The 22,508-nt window shown below is 45.9% G+C and overlaps 1 protein-coding gene across 3 annotated transcripts in view; it reads right to left on the reverse strand.

The window, feature by feature from the left end:
• Positions 1-22,508, reverse strand: part of KCND3 (potassium voltage-gated channel subfamily D member 3) — a 230,932-nt gene that overhangs the window by 11,128 nt on the left and 197,296 nt on the right. For all 3 annotated transcript variants that reach the window (XM_036832760.1, XM_036832742.1, XM_036832751.1), the window contains exon 3: positions 6,786-6,948. In XM_036832760.1, coding sequence (XP_036688655.1) covers positions 6,786-6,948 — 163 coding nt within the window. The remainder of the gene's footprint in view (positions 1-6,785; positions 6,949-22,508) is intronic.

Here is a 22,508-nt window from a genome sequence, read left to right on the forward strand (position 1 = left end):
GTACTCCTTTGCATGAGCCCTCCCAGAGTCTGCCATTAGCCCCACCAAAGAGCCCAGGTAGGCTCCAGTGTTGGGTTGCCTCGGGCCAAGCAACCAACAGGGAGGGAACACAGCCCCACCCATGAGAAGTCAAGCAGATTAAAGTTTTACTGAGCTCTGCCCACCAGAGCAACAGTCAGCTCTGCCCACCACCAGTCCCTCCCATCAGGAAACTTGCACAAGCCTCTTAGATGGCCTCATCCACCAGAGGGCAGACAGCAGAAGCAAGAAGAACTACAATCCTGCAGCCTGTGGAACAAAAACCACATTCACAGAAAGATAGACAAGATGAAAAGGCAGAGGACTATGTACCAGATGAAGGAACAAGATAAAACCCCAGAAAAAAAACTAAATGAAGTGGAGATAGGCAACCTTCCAGAAAAAGAATTCAGAATAATGATAGTGAAGATGATCCAGGACCTCGGAAAAAGAACGGAGGCAAAGATCGAGAAGATGCAAGAAATGTTTAACAAAGATCTAGAAGAATTAAAGAACAAACAAACAGAGATGAACAATACAATAAGTGAAATGAAAACTACACTAGAAGGAATCAATAGCAGAATAACTGAGGCAGAAGAACAGATAAGTGACCTGGAAGACAGAATGGTGGAATTCACTGCTGTGGAACAGAATTAAAAAAAAAGAATGAAAAGAAATAAAGACAGCCTAAGAGATCTCTGGGACAACATTAAATGCAACAACATTCGCTTTATAGGGGTCCCAGAAGGAGAAGAGAGAGAGAAAGGACCAGAGAAAATATTTGAAGAGATTATAGTCGAAAATTTCCATAACATGGGAAAGGAAATAGCCACCCAAGTCTAGGAAGTGCAAAGTGTCCCATACAGGATAAACCCAAGGAGAAACATGCCGAACACATAGTAATCAAATTGGCAAAAATTAAAGACAAAGAAAAATTATTGAAAGCAGCAAGGGAAAAATGACAAATAACATACAAGGGAACTCCCATAAGGTTAACAGCTGATTTCTCAGCAGAAACTCTACAAGCCAGAAGGGAGTGGCATGGTATACTTAAAGTGATGAAAGGGAAGAAACTACAACCAAGATTACTCTACCCGCCAAGGATCTCATTCAGATTCGATGGAGAAATCAAAACCTTTGAAGACAAGCGAAAGCTAAGAGAATTCAGCACCACCAAACCAGGTCTACAACAAATGCTAAAGGAACTTCTCTAAGTGGGAAACACAAGAAAAGAAAAGGACCTACAAAAAGAAACCCAAAACAATTAAGAAAATGATCATAGGAACATACATATCGATAATTACCTTAAACGTGAATGGATTAAATGCTCCAACCAAAAGACACAGGCTTGCTGAATGGATACAAAAACAAGACCCATATATAGGCTGTCTACAACAGACCCACTTCAGACCTAGGGACACATACAGACTGAAAGTGAGGGGATGGAAAATGATATTCCATGCAAATGGAAATCAAAATAAAGCTGGAGTAACAATACTCATATCAGATAAAATAGACTTTAAAATAAAGAATGTTACAAGAGACAAGGAAAGACACTACATAATGATCAAGGGATCAATCCAAGAAGAATCTTTAACAATTATAAATATATATGCACCCAACATAGGAGCACCTCAATACATAAGGCAACTGCTAACAGGTATAAAAGAGGAAATCGACAGTAACACAATAAGAATGGGGGACTTTAACACCTCACTTACACCAATGGACAGATCATACAGACAGCAAATTAATAAGGAAACAGAAGCTTTAAATGACACAATAGACCAGATAGATTTAATTGATATTTATAGGACATTCCATCCAAAAACAGCAGATTACACTTTCTTCTCAAGTGTGCACGGAACATTCTCCAGGATAGATCACATCTTGGGTCACAAATCAAGCCTCAGTAAATTTAAGAAAATTGAAATCATATCAAGCATCTTTTCTGACCACAGCACTATGAGATTAGAAATCAATTACAGGGAAAAAAACGTAAAAAACACAAACACATGGAGGCTAAACAATACGTTACTAAATAACCAAGAGATCCCTGAAGAAATCAAAAAATACCTAGAGACAAATGACAATGAAAACACAACGATACAAAACCTATAGGATGCAGCAAAAGCAGTTCTAAGAGGGAAGTTTATAGCAATACAAGCCTACCTCAAGAAACAAGAAAAATCTCAAATAAACAATCTAACCTTTCACCTGAAGGAACTAGAGAAAGAAGAACAAACAGAACCCAAAGTTAGCAGAAGGAAAGAAATCATAAAGATCAGAGCAGAAATAAATGAAATAGAAACAAAGAAAACAATAGCAAAGATCAATAAAACTAATGCTGGTTCTTTGAGAAGATAAACAAAATTGATAAACCATTAGCCAGACTCATCAAGAAAAAGAGGGAGAGGACTCAAATCCATAAAATTAGAAATGGAAACGGAGAAGTTACAACAGACACCGCAGAAATACAAAGCATCCTAAGAGACTACTACAAGCAACTCTATGCCAATAAAATGGACAACTTGGAAGAAACGGACAAATTCTTAGAAAGCTATAACCTTCCAAGACTGAACCAGGAAGAAATAGAAAATATGAACAGACCACTCACAAGTAATGAAATTGAAACTGTGATTAAACATCTTCCAACAAACAAAATTCCAGGACCAGATGGCTTCACAGGTGAATTCTATCAAACATTTAGAGAAGAGCTAACAACCATCCTTCTCAAACTCTTCCAAAAAATTGCAGAGGAAGGAACACTCCCAAACTCATTCTATGAGGCCACCATCACCCTGATACCTAAACCAGACAAAGATACTACAAAAAAAAAAAAAATTACAGACCAATATCACTGATGAATATAGATGCAAAAATCCTCAACAAAATACTAGCAAACATAATCCAACAACACATTAGAAGGATCATACACCATGATCAAGTGGGATTTATCCCAGGAATGCAAGGATTCTTCAATATACGCAAATCAACCAATGTGATACACCAAATTAACAAACTGAAGAATAAAAACCATATGATCATCTCAATGGATGCAAAAAAGCTTTTGACAAAATTCAACACCCATTTATGATAAAAACTCTCCAGAAAGTGGGCAGAGAGGGAACCTACCTCAACATAATAAAGGCCATATATGACAAACCCACAGCAAACATCATTCTAAATGGTGAAAAACTGAAAGCATTTCCTCTAAGATCAGGAACAAGACAAGGATGTCCACTCTCACCACTATTATTCAACATAGTTTTGGAAGTCCTAGCCACGGCAATCAGAGAATAAAAAGAAATAAAAGGAATACAAATTGGAAAAGAAGAAGTAAAACTGTCATTCTTTGCAGATGACGTGATACTATATATAGAGAATCCTAAAGATGATACCAGAAAACTAGTAGAGCTAATCAATGAATTTGGTAAAGTTGCAGATTACAAAATTAATGCACAGAAGTCTCTTGCATTCTTATACACTAATGTTGAAAAATCTGAAAGAGAAATTAAGGAAACACTCCCATTTACCATTGCAACAAGAAGAATAAAATACCTAGGAATAGGGCTTCCCTGGTGGTGCAGTGGTTAAGAATCCGCCTGCCAATGCAGGGCACACGGGTTCGAGCCCTGGTCCCGGAAGATCCCACATGCCGCGGAGCAGCTGGGCCCGTGAGCTACAATTACTGAGCCTGAGTGTCTGGAGCCTGTGCTCCACAACAAGAGAGGCCGCGATAGTGAGAGGCCTGCGCACTGCGATGAAGAGTGGCCCCCACTTGCCACAACTGGAGAAAGCCCTCGCACAGAAACGAAGACCCAACACAGCCATAAATAAATAAATAAATAAATAAAAAATTAAAAAAAAAAAAAAAACCTAGGAATAAACCTACCTAAGGAGACAAAAGACTTGTATGCAGAAAACTATAAGACATTGATGAAAGAAATTAAAGTTGATACCAACAGATGGAGAGATACACCATGTTCTTGGATTGGAAGAATCAATATTGTGAAAATGACTATATTACCCAAAGCAATCTACAGATTCAATGCAATCCCTATCAAATTACCAATGGCATTTTTTATGGAACTACAACAAAAAATCTTAAAATTTGTATGGAGACACAAAAGACCCTGAATAGCCAAAGCAGTCTTGAGGGAAAAAAACGGAGCTGGAGGAATCAGACTCCCTGACTTTAGACTATACTACAAAGCTACAGTAATCAAGACAATATGGTACTGGCACAAAAACAGAAACATAGATGAATGGAACAAGATAGAAAGCCCAGAGATAAACCCACGCACCTATGGTCAACTAATCTATGACAAAGGAGGCAAGGATATACAATGGAGAAAAGACAGTCTCTTCAATAGGTGGTGCTGGGAAAACTGGACAGCTACATGTAAAAGAATGAAATTAGAACACTCCCTAACACCATACACAAAAATAAACTCAAAATGGATTAGAGATCTAAATGTAAGACCGGACACTATAAAACCCTTAGAGGAAAACATAGGAAGAACACTCTTTGACATAAATCACAGCAAGATCTGTTTTGATCCACCTCTTAGATTAATGGAAATAAAAACAAAAATAAACAAATGGGACCTGATGAAACTTAAAAGCTTTTGCACAGCAAAGGAAACCATAAACAAGACAAAAAGACAATCCTCAGAATGGGAGAAAATATTTGCAAATGAATCAACGGACAAAGGATTAATCTCCAAAATATATACAGCTCATGCAGCTCAATATTAAAAAAATAAACAACCCAATCCAAAAATGGGCAGAAGACCTAAATAGACATTTCTCCAAAGAAGACATACAGATGGCCAAGAAACACATGAAAAGCTGCTCAACATCACTAATTATTAGAGAAATGCAAATCAAAACTACAATGAGGTACCACCTCACACCAGTTAGAATGGGCGTCATCAGAAAATCTACAAACAACAAATGCTGGAGAGGGTGTGGAGAAAAGGGGAACCTCTTGCACTGTTGGTGGGAATGTAAATTGATACAGCCACTATGGAGAACAGTATGGAGGTTCCTTAAAAAACTAAAAATAGGGACTTCCCTGGTGGTGCAGTGGTTGGGAATCCGCCTGCCAATGCAGGAGACATGGGTTCGAGCCCTGGTCCAGAAAGATTCCCACATGCCGCAGAGCGGCGAAGTCCGCGTGCCACAACTACTGAGCCTGCTGCCTGGAGCCCGTGCTCCGCGGCAAGAGAGGCCACCTCAATGAGAGGCCCGCACTCGGCAACGAAGAGTAGTCCCCTCTCGCGCAACTAGAGAGAGCCCGCGCGCAGCAACAGAGACCCAAAAATAAATAAATAAGTATTTAAAAAAAACCCAAAAAACTAAAAATAAAATTACCATATGACTCAGCAATCCCACTACTGGGCATATACCCAGAGAAAAGCATAATTCAAAAAGACACGTGCACCCCAATGTTCATTGCAGCACTATTTACAATAGCCAGGTCATGGAAGCAACCTAAATGCCCATCGACAGACGAATGGATAAAGAAGATGTGGTACATATATACAATGGAATATTACTCAGCCTTAAAAAGCAATGAAAGTGGGTCATTTGTTGAGACGTGGATGGACCTAGAGACTGTCACACAGAGTGAAGTAAGTCAGAAAGAGAAAAACAAATATCGTATATTAACGCATATATGTGGAACCTAGAAAAGTGGTACAGATGAACCAGTTTGCAGGGCAGAAATTGAGACACAGATGTAGAGAACAAACGTATGGACACCAAGGGGGGAAAGCGGCTGGGGGGGGTGGATGGTGGTGGTGTGATGCATTGGGAGATTGGGATTGACATGTATACACTGATGTGTATAACATTGATGACTAATAAGAACCTACTGTATAAAAAAATAAATAAAATAAAATTCAAAAATTTAAAGAAAAAAATAAAGCTGCATACTTAAAAAAAAAAAAAAAAGAAGAAAAAGGAAAAGCTGCCCCCTGGGTCCAAGAACCTTCACCAGCCAGATGCCCTAAAAATGCAGAGAAATGATATTTGGCTGAGAGGGTGAGGTATTCTGGGTGGAAGGTGGCGGCCAGTCATGAAAGGAGGCTTCTGTCTTGGTACCAAAGCCTTCAGACATCTTTTGTCATCCTGTGGTGAGAGGGCGCTCACCCTGCCCTGCCTTCCTAAGCCGTGTTCACTGGACATCACTGAAAATTTTTCCAGGACCCATGGTTAATCTCCTGACCGTCAACTGCAGTTCCATGCCTTATCCTACGATACCATGAAGTGACTAAAGCCCGCTGTGCCGTTTGTCCCTGAACTCAATGGCCTCAGAATGTTATCCTTTCAGAGTATTCATTTTTTTTTTTAGCAAATTTATTTTTGTCACTTTGTTTTGTATAGGCTATTACAGAGTACTGAAAAGCAATTATGTTCCCCAGTAAGCTCTTGGCTGGGAAAGGGAAGAGTCCGGGCACTACCCAGAGTTGATGGCTGAGATCTTGGAAGAGGAGCCAGGGCCCAAGGAAACTGCACAGAATATCTTCCGAAAGGGAGAACATCAGCTTGTGGATAATTGAGGGTTTGCTGCCTTGTGCAGCTGTCTGGGGCTGGAATGCAGGATGCTGGTAGGTAGGAAGGCACCTGGCGCTGCTTTACCTTCCAAAGCCAGAGGCCATCTGCGCAGCGATTCTCCCAGGAGCTCCTTGTGACGGCGACACAAGGCCAAGAGCACCCTCTCTGGTGCTGCCTGCCCCCTTCCCGGGTCTGAGGCTTACCTTTTGTGCCCTGCGTTTATCAGCTCTCTGATTCTGGTGGTAAATCCTGCTGAAGTTGGAAACGATCACAGGGACCGGCAGGGCAATGACAAGGACACCGCTCAGGGAACAGATGGAGCCGAAGATCTTCCCTGCAATCGTCTTGGGCACCATATCTCCATATCTGAGAGACAGAAAGAGAAATGGGTGTAAGGAAGAAGGGCCATTTGGGAAACAAGTCAGGCTTCCCTGCCAATCATTCACTCCTTCACTCAACAATTGTTTAGAGTGCCTACTGTGTGCCAGGTACTGTGATACGACCCGGGAGTGAACATAATAGACAAGATCCTTATGTTCACGGAGCCAACATCCTACCAGGGGAAGACCATAAAGTGAATATATAAAAACATTGTGACTTCTGGCTATTTCTATGAAGAGAACAGAGATGGGTGCTGTGCCGGGTTGGGGGAGTGTGGTCAGGAAAGGCCTCTCGGAGGAGGTAACATTTAAGCTAAGATCTGAAGGTAAAGAATCCAGCCAGGCAACACCCTTGGGGAAGAGCGTGCCAGGCAGTGGGAACAGAAAGGACGGAGGCCCTGAGGTAGGAAGGGGCTCGGCTTGTTCTAGGAACAGTGAAATGGCTAGCGGGGCTGGCGCACAGGGCGGGTGGCGGGTTCTACAAGAGGAAACTGAGGTGGCAGGTGGGGGGCCAGACCATGCGAGGTCTAGCGGGCCACGACGAGGAGTGTGGGTTTCATCCAAGTGCAAAGAAGAGCCATGGATGATTTTGAAGCAGAAGAAGAACACAATTTCATTTTTGATAACAAAAACGATGAATAATAAACCGCCTTCTGTTCATGTGGAGATTTATAATTTCCAAAACACTTTTATACATTTGCCTCACAGAAACTTCATGAACCCTGTGAGCTTGGAACCCCGATCCCCATTGTACAGATGCAGGAACCAAGGCTCAGAGACATGAAGTGGGTTGTCCACGTTTGGCTACGCCTGGAAGTAAAACACATACCTCTTGCTCTCATCTCTTTTCTACTAGCCACGCTGTCTTAGAGGGGACCATGAGCTCCAAATCGCAGCCCCTGAAGCCGTGAAGCCACTTTGGGACAGTGCCGGCTACTCTCAGAGCTCAGAGAAACCTCACACCTTGGCAGCTGCCCCCTGGGACCAGCCTGCCCTGGCTCCTGCCAGCCCCAGGCAAGCAGGCCAGAGCCTCTCTCCTCCAATCAATAAGATATGCTCCACAGCGGTTACGTGTTTAGCCTCTTCTTTATTGACATAATTTAAAGGCCAAGTTAAGAAAAGAGCTGTGATGACTCCTTTGGCCAAAGCCAGAAACACCATCCCCCCCGTCTCTGCGCCCTCTGGGTGTCTGGAGCAGAAACTGGCTTAGGGTGACCAGGAATTGTTACTACTGAAATTGTCAGGCTTCAAGTCACTTGTCCTGAGGGGCCCAGGTGTCCTGGGGTCCAGAGAGGCTGTGGAAAGGGATGGGGGAGCCGTTTCAGAGCTATGAAGTCCTCACCTCCTAACACTAAGGGCTTTGTGGAGGATGTGCCGTGATTGATACATACTTGGCGAGTGGATGAATGATCTCATTTAAGCCTCTCAACACCCTATGAAGTTGGCTCCTGTTTTGAGGACCATCTTCCTTCTCCTTGTGTCCAGGCCCTTTGTTCTGGCTCAAGCTGTCTCAGTCATGCCACTGACAGCAAGGCCTGCGAGAGCTCCTTCTGGGAACTTTGATGCTAGGTTTGCCTTCTCTGCCATGATACTCAGGAGTGGCTTCCAGTGAAGTGGTCGAGAATTTGGCTTCCGAAGTTGGACAATATGGGTTCAAGACTCACCCAGCTCCACCCTAAAATAACTGTGTGACCTTTAGGCCTCCGTTTCTTTGTCTCAAAAATGAAGATAATAAGAGTAACCTAGGTCATAATCCTATTGTGACATATACAGCTCTACAAACAATAAGTACTATTACTTTTACCTAGACAGTCTGAAAACCATGGTCTCTGTTGCCGAGAAGCTGATTATTCCAAGTTCAAATCATCCCAGTGATGAAGAAAAGGGGGCTGCCCTGGAAGTGAGTCATGTTAGCTGGGGTTTTCAGATGACATGATTGAAAGGTGGACATTGGGTACATGACCATGGGTGAAAACAAAGCGTGGCGGGAGTATGTAAGAATAGCGTCGGGAAGGCTACATTTCAGTGACTGAGGTGGTGAAAAATGCTAAGGACAACAGGAATGTTGTTTCATCCACTGGAAGGAAAGCTGTGCCTACTGCTAGGCAGATGGTCTGTTGGAAACAGATGACAGAGAGAAAGCTGAACAACGCAACTCCCATGCGCTCTCTGCCTTCTCCACCAAGAAGAACATGCTTTATCTTGGGAAGGCCGGGACAAATGTGGAAAAACAAAGATCCAGAGCTTAAGGTAGGGGAGGGGAGAGCAGGTGAGTGGTCAGCTGTCTTCAGTGGATTCCCATCACAGGCCCACCTGGATCCTACCCCAGGAGACAGGAGGAATGTGCAGATGGCGTTATAGAACCAGTTCCCATGATGGCTGAGAAATCATGATGCAGCAGAGAGATACCAGGAGACTAGAGATGGAAAACTACTGTATCAATATATTTAAAGAAAAGGAAAGGAGGTCTGAGGAACCACAGACCAGCAGGCTTGGCCTCCATCAATTCTGCCATCCAGTTGCGGGCAGAATTTGAGAGTGGATTATTAAGCAGACAGCGTGTGAACACTTGGAAAATAAGCTGCACTGGTTCACTAAACACACATCTTGCCAGATGACCCTTATTTCCTGTTTTGAGAGGGTTAGCTGGCTGGAGGATCAGGAGACCGCTACAGACCTACTGCATCATCGTTGCAGCAAGGTGTGTTCTTGCCCCCGTTCTCTGTACCCTGGACAAGCTGGAGGAATGTGGAGGGGACAGCAATGTGGCTGGCAGGGGCTCAACAGCCATCTCGAGTCTTCCGGCCCTTCTCAAAGATAAACAACAATGGTCCCAGGACAGCAAAGGAAGTTCCTGGTTTTCATGTTACAAGGGTCTCCTTCAATGAAAGAGTAAATGAGCAAACGAAATAAAGAAGGGATCTAAAGTTAGGTCTCCAGTGGTGCATTCCAGAATTTTTTTAACAACTCATGTAAGGCCAGAAGGAGGCAGTGTGGCCTAATGATTGAGAGAGGAATCAGATCTGGATTGAACCCGAGCCCGCTACTTACTAAATAGTTAAGTGTCCTTAGGGAAGTTATGTAACCTGAGCCTCTACCAATATAAATGGGTTTTACAAACCTAACTTACAAGGTTGTTGTGATAATTAATGAGATAATTCAGAAGCACCACTTGATGCTGTATCTGGGTAAATGTAAATTCTCTATAAAAATAGCCAGTGTGGTAGGCATCGATTGTTTTGTCTGCTAATAACCTACCCCCTCCTAGGAACTGAACCCCTCCCCTCCCCATTATGACATAAACTCTGTCCAGAGGAGCTGGGTCTCAGAGGAGCTGCCATATTCTTACAAGCCTTCCCCGATGCCCCTGCTCCCACTGGTCACAGGCAGTAAATTCAGAACAGGCATCTGACTCAAGCTGGGTCAATGAGTTCTTTCCTGGATTCATTTTTAAACAGCTTTATGGAGATACAATTTAAATACCCTAAAATTCATCCACTTAAATCGTACAATTCAATGTTTTTAGTTTATTTACAAAGTTGTGTTACCATCACCAGAGTCTAATTTTAGAGTACTGTCATCACCCCCAGTAGAAACCTAGCACCCGTCAGCAGTCAGTGACCATCGTACACCTCACCCTTCAGCCCTAGGCAACCACTAATCTACTTTCTGTCTCTATGGATTTCCTTCTTTTGGACATTTAATATAAATGGAATCATACAGTATGTGGCCTCTTATGCCTGACTTCCTTCACTTAGCATAATGTGCTAAGGGTTCAAGGTTCGCCCATGTTGTAGCATGTATCAGTACTTCATTCCTTTCTTATGGCTGACTAATATCTCATCGTATGGATAGACCACATTTTGTTTACTCATTCATCAGTTGAGAGACATTTGGATTGTTTCTACTTTTTGGCTATTATGAGTAAACTCTGCTATGAAAATTTGTGTACAAGTTTTGGTGGGGATATATGTTTTCATTTCTCTGGGACTCATGTGGTAACTCTTATGTTTACCAGTTTGAGGAACTGGTGAACTGTTTTCTAAAGTGGCTGTGTCACTTTACAATCCCACTAGCTATAAATTAGGGTTCCAATTTCTCCATATCTTCACCAACACTTGTTACCATTTGTCTTTTGATCCTAGCTGTCCTAGTGGGTGTGACATGGTATCTCATTGTGTTGTTTTTTTTTCACACGTGTTTAAAAATTGAAGTATAGTTAATTTAGAATGTTGTGTTAATTTCAGGTGTACAGCAAAGTGATTCAGTTATATATATAATATATATTATATATAATATGTATATTCTTTTTCAGATTCTTTTCCCTTAAAGGTTATTACAAGACATTGAATATAGTTCCCTGTGCTATATAGTAGGTCCTTGTTGTTTATCTATTTTATATATAGTAGCGTGGATCTAATCCCAAATCCCTAAATTGTCTCTCTCCCTCCCACCTCCACTATCCCCTTTGGTAATCATAAATTTGTTTTCTATGTCTGTGAGCCTATTTCTGTTTTGTTAATAAGTTCTTTTGTATCATTTTTTTTAGATTCTACATATAAGTGACATCATATGATATTTGTCTTTGTCTGTCTTACTTCACTTAATATGATAATTTCTAGGTCCATCAGTGTTGCTGCAAACGGCATTATTTCATTCATTTTTATGGCTGAGTAATATTCCATTGTATATATATACCACATCTTCTTTACCCATTCATCTGTTAATGGACATTTAGGTTGCTTCCATGTCTTGGCTATTGTGAATAGTGACTGGGGTGCATGTATCTTTTTGAATTAGAGTTTTCTCCAGATATATGCCCAGGAGTGGAATTGCAGGATCATATGGCAACTCTATTTTGAATTTCTCACTGTGGGTTTGATTTGCATTTACACTGTTGGCTAATGATGTTGGTCAATTTTTTTCTCCTCCCCTGGATTTTTACCCTTGAGATCAGATCAATCTCTTTCTTTCTTTCTTTCTTTCTTTTTTAAAATTAATTAATTTATTTAATTTATTTTTTGGCTGCATTGGGTCTTCATTGCTGGGCGCGGGCTTTCCCTAGTTGTGGAGAGCGGGGGCTACTCTTCGTTGCGGTGCGCAGGCTTCTCATTGCAGTAGCTTCCCTTGTTGCAGAGCACGGGCTCTAGGCGTGCAGGCTTCAGTATTTGTGGCATGTGAGCTCAGTAGTTGTTGCTCACGGGCTCTAGAGTGCAGGCTCAGAAGTTGTGGTGCACGGGCTTAGTTGCTCCATGGCATGTGAGATCTTCCTGGACCAGGGCTCGAACCCACATTGCCTGCAATGGCAGGTGGATTCTTAACCACTGCGCCACCAGGGAAGTCCCAATCTCTTTCACAGAAGTGGAAACTGCAACTAACAAAGCTCTGGAGCTGTTGGCAGCCATGCTTTCTGCCATGGGGAAAAGCCAGATTGTAGTTAGAAAGGGAGCAGGCTGACAGTAGAAAGAGATGAGAGGTGAAAAGGGAAATCTGATGGAGGTTCGAGTTCCTGTCCTAATTCTTACTGATGACCAGCTTTACTTTTGGCTTTCCTGTGGCTTGGTTGTGCAAGCCTTCTTTTGACTCTGCATACTAACAAATTATTGCTTTTGTTTAACCTTCTTCCATTTGGTTCCTATGACAATGACAATGATGATAATGATGGTGATGATGGTGATGATGCTGGTTATGATGAGGCTATGACTGATTATTTCTAATCAAGCTCTTCAAATTTCTAAATGACAGCACTACTATGAATTGACGTCTTTTGAAGTCAAAAGGATTTTTAACAGGTTGTTATCGTGGGTGAAATCAACCAGATTAATTTTAACAAAGATAAATGACAACACCAGCATTTTGATTCAAATGATCAATGACTTGTATAGCTGATGAGAGAGACCAGCTTAAAAGCTATTCAAGTTAAAAATCACTGGGGGGAATTAAGTTTAACATAGCCACCAGTGTAATGCAGCCGCTAAAGACCTCATGCCGCGCCTTAGGCTGGACTGCTAGGAGTACATTGTCCAGAAAAAGGGAGTGGGTGTTCAGACTGTGCTCCTTGGTGCAGACCACTTCTAGGCTGCTGTGTGGAGTTCTGGGCACTCCATATTGTATAGGATATGATTAACTGGGTCATGTCAAGAGAAGGGAGGGTGGGAGGGTGAATTGTCTGGAAATCCTCTCACAGGGGAAACGATCAAAGGGACAGGATCGTTTGGCCTAAGAAGAGGGGATGGAGAATGGAAAGATGAAAGGCAACAATGTACTGGAGACTGTGCTAGGAACTTTGGCATCACTGGGTCTCACAAAAGCCCGTCAAGTGGGGCTGAGGAGCCGGTCCTGAGAGGACAGTGACTTGTTCAAGGTCCTCAAGTAGTAAGAGGCAGAACTGAATGGGTTAAAACCCAGGTCAGTCTGTTTCCATTGTCCTGCTCTGTCCCTCACATCCTGCTTCTCCAGGGGAGAGGGTGGTCATGGGAGAGGGTGGTCATGGGGAAGGGTGGCCATGGGAGAGGGCTCAGAGGAGTCAGCTGGCGCTCACCCCCTTCTCAGCATCTCTGCCCACTCTGTGGTAGCAGTACAGCATAGCGGTTAAGAGTGCGGATTCTGGGCAGCAGACTATCTGGGGCAAGTCCTTGTTCTACCACTTGTTAGCTGGGTGACTCTTGTGCAAGTTACTTCTTTGTCCTCAGTTTCCTGGGACTGATAAAATAATAGTACCTACATCACAGAGTTGTTGTGAGGGATCAGATGAGTTACCGTTTGTGAAAGGCTCAATTCTGGCACATATTAAAAACTTATTATAAATGTTTATTAAATAAATCCTAGGCCCAGACCACCATCGTTTCTTGACTGGACTTCTGCAAAAGCCCCTTAACCAGACACGTCACTTGCACTTTTGTTTCCCTTTAATTCACAAAGAACCATAGTCTTAGAGTGCAAATCCAAGCACGTCATTCCCTTGCTCAAATCACTTCAATAAATGTTGGTCGAATGTGTGAGTTAATGAAGAAAACATACCTTTTCGTAATGTTTTTGCAAAGACTAAATTCCCGTTACACGGTAAACGCTCATTAGACAGCAGCTGTTAGGGTCGTAATGACTGTGATGGGCAGTGCCCTTTGTCCCACGGCCCCTCCTGGGCCCACCTGGGCAGGAACACCGAGGTGCTGGAGCTGACAGTGATTTTCTAAGTCCTCGTGGCCTCTGTGGCCTATTTTCTCCGTGGAATTTTGAGGAAGGAAAGGGGTGAGGAAAGAAAAAACAGAAAATGTCGTGGCCTAGAAAAAACATTTTTTAAGCCATAGCCTTATTTCCTTTCTGTCTTCCTCGTTTCAGGCAAATAAGGACTCCCCTCCCCCACCTCCCATCCTGGCTCTGAGGGTGGAGAAGCGTAAGAGACAAGAAAGCCTCTCCTGGAGGTGACATGCCACGCATACGGGAGCTGTGGGGTGCTCAGCCCAGACCTAGGGCTCACACGCCGCCCTTAGCTGGGGCCAGCGTGGAGCCAGCTGTCTGCTCCTGACTGGGTGGGGCTCAGGGGCTCCCTGCTTCTCTCCCAGCACATCCTCGGTAACCCGCAGTGATGTCTGGGCTGCGGCAAGAGCAGGGAAGCTCACCCTCCTAATATGGAAGGCTAATTAATTTGTATTAGGGCTTAGGGATAATTAAACTTTTTATCTGAACTTAAGCTGCACAAACCACCGGCCTTGTACAATTAATTGCTGCCTTCATTCCCTCCTCCAGGGGCTGAGAGATAAGTGCAAGCCAAGCTCCCCCCGTCTGATTCTGTCTTCCTCTCAGGTAGGGGTAAGGCTGCCCAGCTGGTGAGGAGTGCATTCTTTACTGGAGGCCCAGCCACTGCCCATTCGGGGTCCAGCTGCTGGGAGCTCTGGCACGGAGGCACGTCCTTGATAAGTTTCTGCAGGGAGGAGGCCTCCGCCTCACTGCTACACCCACTTCTACACCCACCTTCTCCACTGAGATGCCCCTGAACTTGGCTTCTGCCTTTGCTCCTAGACCCTCCGGTGCTGGAGATGCAGATGAGGATGAGAGCTGTCCTCGTGGCTGGGGTCAGGGTGAGGAGGGGAGTTAGGGCAGCCTAGGCACCACGGCGGTTCCAGGTTCTCAGACCCCTGTGGCTGCCTTCTTGTCCGGGGGCAAAGGACAATGGGAGACCACCCCGGAGGACACAAAAGCCACCAGCCTGGCTGATAAGTTCACCCCGTGAGGAACATCTGGTCGGCCCCTTTTCATGTCCAAATCCCCTCCCACAGAGCAGCACTGCTGTAATTTTTTTTTTTTTGAGCTCTTAAATCATGTCAGGTACTGCAAATACATGATCTCATTTGTTCCTCCCAGCAACCCTAAGCAATAGATGCAGTGATTACCTTCATTTTACAGGTGAGGAAACTGAGGCACAGAGTAATTAAGTAACTTGGCCAGCCAGCTGCAGAACCGGGACATGGATCAAGCCTCTCAGATTTCAAAGTCCCTACACACACTCCTAGTTACGACGGCCCAAAGCCAGGGTCCCTGAGGAGCCAACATGGTGGGCAGCAGTCTGGTTAAAGAGCAAGGGGGTACTTCAGAGGTGTCTGGATCTAGGGCAGCCGCCTAACCATACCCCTGCACTGCTGATTCTGGAGGAGGGGGACTTGGGAAATGAAATGAAAGCTCCGTATTACTCCTCCTTCCTACAACACGTCCTTCCCTCTCCCGAATTAAACCACCACACCTCTGATCACCACCCTACAGCCAGGCACTCTCCTGGGCTCACCTGCAAAGTGAGCCCCAGCAGCAAGCCAGGAGCCAAAAGGATGGTTGGCATTTTGGAACCTTGAGTTCCTCTGAAGACCTTGGGGGGTGGACCCAGAGAGGAGAGCTGAGGCTCAGAGCAGGGGAACTTATTAACAATCACAAGTGACAGTTCAGTAATAGTTTATTTTTCCTTAGCATTCAATATGTGCAATTCAATCTTCATAACAGCCTTATGATGTATAATTAGCCCCCTTTCTGAGATGAGGAAACCGAAGTTCAGAAAGTTAACATGCTCAAGTCATCAGCCGTGGGCTTCCCTGGTGGCGCAGTGGTTTGAGAATCTGCCCTGCCAATGCAGGGGAACACGGGTTCGAGCCCTGGTCCTGGGAAGATCCCACATGCCGCGGGGCGACTAGGCCCGTGAGCCACAATTCCTGAGCCTGCGCGTCTGGAGCCTGTGCTCGCAACAAGAGAGGCTGCGATGGTGAAAGGCCGTGCAACGCGATGAAGAGTGGGCCCCCGCTTGCCGCAACTAGAGAAAGCCCTTGCACAGAAACGAAGACCCAACACAGCCATAAATGAATGAATAAATAAATAAAAATTAAAAAAAAAATTCCTTTAAGATCATCAGCCAATCCAAGCCAGTATTCCAAATTGGGCTTGTCTGACTGCAGAGCACCCTCTTTCCATGCCCTACTGCAGGAGGAGAGAGACGAGCCAGAGGGCTTGGCTAGTCCACAGGAGAAAACAGCTTCAGGAAAATGGAGACACTTTCAAAGTGGTGTGAGCCCAGACACCCTGCTGGGAAGCTCTCAGGTGCTAAGGGAGGAGTTCTGGGTTCTGCCAGCAGAGAATCCTGGGCAAGGGGCATGTGTGACCTCTCCAGGACTTTGCTGTGGTTGGCCTGCCCTCAGGGGCACAGCCGGTCACAGCTGCAGGCTCTTGGCCACTGGGAGTCTGTGGCGATAACCTCCTTATTTTGCCACCTCAGTAGCAATTGTGCTGGGTGACAAAGCTGTTCTTCTAATCCAGCCTTCTCAAACTTTAGTGTGCGTTGGAATTGCGTGGAAGGCTTGTTAAAACATAGAGTGCTAGGCCCCAGCCTCAGACTTCTGACTGTGGAGGTCTGGAGAAGACCTGAGAATCTGCATTCTAACCAAGTTCCTAAGTGACACTGATGCTGGTGACCCGGGACCACACTTTGAGGACCACTGCTCTCAACCAGCCTCTCTCCGGAGGTCGCAGATCTTCAGACGCACAGAATGTCAGAGCCAGAAAATGGTGGCAGCAACCAGACTCAGACCAGTCACTGCACCTATGAGGAAACTGAGAGCCCAAGGTCATAAATCAGTTGAGAGCCGGCCTGATCACTGGAGGGATGCCCTGCCCATCGTGTGTACTCCACACACACCAACCTGCATGGGCCCACAGCTTCTATCCCATCCCTCTGGATTGATTGATTCATCAGACCCCTGCTGGATGTCTGCCTTGTGTCTGTCACTCTGCTAGGTGCTGGGGATACAAAGCCAGATAGACATGTCCCTTGCCCTTAAGGAGCTTATGATCTCATAGGGAAGACAGACAAGCAAATCATGATGATGGTTCAGTGTCCTTACACTACAGGAAGGTTGTATACAGGGTCTTGTGTGAGCACTAAGGAGGGACCTGTAAATCAAGCTGGAGGGTGGTCAGAGGACCTCCCAGAGGCAGTGGCACAGGGCAGTTTCCTGAACTGTAAAGCAGTAGGGCTTGCCTTCTATAAGGAATTACTGGAACTATAAGGAATTACTGGCTGGAGGAAGATGAGGAGATTAGACTGGAGAGGTGGTCACATGAACTTTCTCCTGGGTTAATCTGAGGAATCTGAACTTTCTCCTAAAGTAAGAGGATTAAATATTCATCTTTGAAAGAGCACTCTGAAGCAGAGTGGAGGATGGGTTGGATGGGGATGAAGGGAAGCCAGTTAAGAGGCTACTGCACCAGTCCAGGCAGGAAATAATAATGCCAGAACCAAGGCAATGGCAGTGGGGATGGGACAGAGGAGATAGACACGGGTCATTTAGGAAGCAGAACCTGGGGGACTTGGTAACTGACTCAGTGTGAGGGTGGAGGGAAGGGAGGGACCCCAGGGGGCACTCAGGCTTGGAGGATGGGGCAAACCCTGTGTACATCTCAGCCAAGCTCCCACCCTCCCTTGCTCCTGCTGTCTACACTCTGCACACTGAACTTATCTCTGCTCCCAGAGGCATCAGGCTCCTCCTTGACTTCAGGCCTTTAGCCAGGCCCTTCTCTCTCCTGGGAACTCTTTCTCTTTCCCAGGCAACAGCTACCCATCTTTCCAGATGCTGTTCAAATGTCACCTCCCTCAGGCTCTCGAGTTTCACTCATTCCTGTGTCTTTCCATCTCCATCAGACCCCTTACTCCTTATCCTTGCTATACCTCTCGAAATGGCTGTTTTTGCCATTGGCAAAAGTGCAATCTGAGCACAGGGCTCTCTGTCTCTGCATCCCCGGGGCCTGGCATGTTGCAATGTGCACAATTGGGACTCAACACTCAGAGTGAATAAGAGAAAAAGCAGCAACTCTGTTATGTGTTCCATGGACGGTAGGGACCTCCAGGACTGACTCCTGGGATCAGACTGCAGGCTCCAGGAGGGCGGAGGCTGTACCCTCCGTACCCGGAACCGTGCCTGGCACATGGTAGGCACTCAGGGTATTTGCTGAATGAGTGGATGAACTATGAACAGATTAGCAGTGGAACTGCTGACCCCAGCGGATCAGACCATCAGGGAGCCCTTCGGCTGCAAAACATCTAAATCCTGAACAGAATACACTTTCTGAGGCATTGTTGAGTTCACTCGAAGTAGGGGAAATGTAATTTACCCCTAATAAAAAGGAACAAACCACAAGGGAACATCACAGCTGGCAGGAGGGTGCAGTAAACAGAGGGAGGAACACTGTTGCTCTGAGGGCATGTGCCGACAACAGCCCAGTGACCTGCGACCCGTCACTGGGAAACTGAACCTTGGCCCAACGGCAAAAAGGAACTTTCTCAGAGTTTTCCACTGAAGCTAGGCCCAGCACATGGGCTGAAGTGCTCCCAAGATGGTAGTACTACCTAGCTTATGGGCAAACCCGATTTAAATCCTGTCTGGAGCAAACCACCTTTAACTGGGGCCTTCAGGATTCCTACAGATTAAAATCATGTAAATGTGAGTTTGCTTAAAAAAATCACAAGGAAGCAAGCAACCATGAGTGAGAGTAACAGAAAAAAAACAAACAGTAGATTTAGACCCCTCCCCCGCCCCAACCAAAGAACTTCAGATACTGGAATTGTTAGATGCAGGAGAGTTACATATGGAAATAATTTTTTTTTTTTCAAAATAAAGGATGGAATCACAAAGATGAACTACAATAGACCAGTATCAGGAACCACCAGGCAGATATGAAAAAGAATCAAATGGAGCTTCTAGAACTGAAAAAGTGAAATGCTAAAATTAACTATGACTGAACATAGTGCCTTAAACCGACTGGTTATCCCTAATGAGTCCAGCTTCTGGAGTAGACCTCATCTCCTCTACCTAATCCTTAAGCACCCCCATGTTGTCACTTGGTCCAAATAGTCCTCCTAGCTGAGTCTATTCCTATCATGACCAGTAGGAGGACAGAAGGGACCAAGGAGCGGCCTGAAGCAGTCACGTCACCAAAGAAGTGATCGCTGTAGTCACATCACGGTGCTGAGTGAAGCTTGATTCCTGTAAAGACACCATCCCTTTAGCTCACACGGCTCCCGGGAAAGAGACACTAACACGGATGAAAATACAGAGGATAAGCCGACAGCAAACCAATGCTATAACTAGACAGGAATGGTGCCAGCCACCTTCGTATAAAAACCAGGGAAGGAGATGTAATCACGTTCACTACTGGTCTCCTGTCAATGGGAAAATATTCAAATGAAAATCGGAATTTGGTTATTTCTGGTGGCATTTCCTAAATACCCAGTCAGTGGTTCCCTGCTCTCTGAGTGGGCTTGCTCCGAGCGTGTTCTGCAAGGACATTTATCCTTTGGAAGGAAGAAGTCGAGGCACCACCCTGCCCTGACTGGACCCAGCTCTGGGGACGAGCCTCATCAGACCTGGAGGGGGGCCCGTGCCCTGACTCAGGGCGCCCATGGGCCGGGAGTCACCTTGGCACAGTCAAAATACTAGCCCCAATCTTGACGGGCACGCTTTTCTGGAAATTAGGCCTTGCTCATCCATTCTCTGCAGTCTCAGCGCCCCAGAGACTTGTCCCTGTTTACTCCCTCTGCACCCTTGGGAGCAGAGGTTGACAAGAAAGAGTAGAACGTGCGTCTCGTCAAACCACGGTGCTCCCTTAGAGACCCTGTCCCGCGGGCCTGTACCATCTGATTCTCCTTCTCCACCCGGCCACAAACAGCCCTTCTCCCCGGGGCAGCTTCTCGGCCTTCTGCCACCCCGGGCTGGCAAGCGTTTCTCAGGAGGGGTGAGCTTGTCTCCCCTACAGAAGGGACCCCTAGCGCAATAAGCTTTGGTTGGCACCAGGTTGGGGCCTTTATGGCAGAAAGTCGGTCTGACCTTGGGAGGAAGGGGGAAAGGGGCCACAAAGTGCACAGCAGAGTTGGGGGTTGCGGCCAGGTCGGACGCCAGGATGGCACTCCCAAAGGGCATGAGCACTGAGGTCAAAGTCCACGGAGGTGATGCAGCACTAGAATGCAGAAGCTGGGGTGGGTTCGCGGCAAAGCAGACAAATTCCTGTGCACAGAGTGTTTATGGCTGTGCAGACCTTCTCTGAAGGTCCAGTCTTGTCTCTGCCAGCACACCTCTGATTCTTTCCCCTGTAGCTCCGGCTGGCATGGTGGCAGGGGAAGGAGTGGGCAAGAGGCAAGGACCTCAGTGCTGAGAGGAATCTTAGCCCCAGGCCAGGACAGACTGAGGTGCTGAGTGATTTGGCCACTTGACCCTGTATACGGTCACGAGGCATCCCTACTCATCACAGCGCTCTGCCCTCCACGGCCCATCGGGTAAATCCAGTCTATTCCAACTGTCCTTCCCAAGTCTTTTCTGACCCTCCGCCCCCTCCACCCTGTACTGTCTAGTGCCACCCTCCCTCATCTTGTGTGTTTCTCTCTCCCTCTCCCTCACCCATCCCCACCCTCTAAGGGCCAGAAGACATTCTCTCTCTCCCATTAAGCCTTATCTGAACTGCACATCTTTCTACTCATTAGATGGGAAACTCCATGACAGCAGGCCTGGCACAGTGCTGGACACATAGTAGGTGCCTCACAAACCTAACATCACCATCTTGAAGATAGGGTTTTACTTCTGTGTTACTGCAGCACTTCTGCCATAGCGGACACACAGTGGGCTGTTCAAAGGTACTTTTAGGGGTGGTGGACTAAATTCAGTCATCATTCTTTAGGCAGGTTTCCCCTTGAGCCTGTACCAGGACTAAATTCCTGGGTCCCCAAGACAGTTAACTATTACCTCTAAGCTCATCTCAGGCACTTGAAATCCTGCTCCAGGGCCTGAGGCCAATTTCAGTTTCCTCTGAGCTATGGAAAACCCAGAAGCATCCTTCTGCATCTTACATGCTGCCAGCCCTGGGCTCAGAGCTTCTGGGTTTGGTCTGGTTCAGCTCGGTGCATTCGCTGAGCCTTGATCATCCCCCTGCAGGGTTTCTTTTGCTTTGGAAGGTGGAAATGAGCCACGGGCTGGACTCTGCCTCACCTGACCCCACCCGAAGCCGGCTGGGGAAGGAAACAGCGAGGGGGCTGCTGCCACGGTCCTCGTCAGGCACCTGGCCTCGGACGCCTGCCTGGAGGGGCCTGGAGCCTGGCCCCTGTGGCCTCGATCTTTAATCTCTGGGTCTCTGAGCCTCTGCCTCTCTCTCTGTGTGTCTTATGCTCGCTTCTGTGAGAGGTCTCTGAGGGGTGACACCCCAGAACAGCACTCCTACAGTACACAACGGCCCATTTGCTCTCTGCCCCCAAACCCCACACCCCCATGTAAGCTGGTGACAGAAGGGGCTTTGCCTGCCTGGGTCACCTCCGCTTCGTCAGTGTTTAGTAAGCACGTTGCCTGCCAGGTAGTAGGGTTCGTTACGTATTTTTATGGAGAAATGGACGTTCAGCTGATTCTCTTTCAGTCTCTACCTCTTTTGGATCCTCATGTCCAAGCTGTTCCAGCCAGCCTTTTCTGGGCTGAGATCTGCTAGGATCAGTAAAGATAGTTTTGAAATGATTAGAGGTGGTCCTTAGGGCAGCTGGTTGTGTGTGTGTGTGTGTGTGTGTGTGTGTGTGTAAAATAGCATTCCCCACATACACCAAACCCCAAATAGACATATCACTTCCTCCTCATCCCATCAGAGAACTCCTCTGACATTCACAAGCACGCATACACTCACACCAGGTCAGAGATGGAAGAAACCTTAAAAACCATCTGTTTCATGCATACTGAAATATTTATGGGTGAGATGACACATATCTGGAATGTGCTTTAAAATACTCCAGGAAAAAAGGGCGAGTGAGGAGAAAAAAGATAAAGCCAGGTAGGTAGGTGCATGAAGTTTCAGTTACCACTCTCTCCCTTTTTGTATACTCTTGAACTTTTCCAGAATAAAAAGCTGAGGGTAGAGGGGGGAACCGACTAAGTTAAAAGAAGAACCATCGACTTCAACCCCCTCATTTTCAGAGTCGCCTGAAACCACTGCTCATTTTTCACCTACGACAACCAGCCCTGCAAAATCCCTTGTTGCTTATTTAATGTT

This window comes from Balaenoptera musculus, chromosome 1 (genome assembly GCF_009873245.2).
Source record: "Balaenoptera musculus isolate JJ_BM4_2016_0621 chromosome 1, mBalMus1.pri.v3, whole genome shotgun sequence".
Lineage (NCBI taxonomy): Eukaryota > Metazoa > Chordata > Mammalia > Artiodactyla > Balaenopteridae > Balaenoptera > Balaenoptera musculus.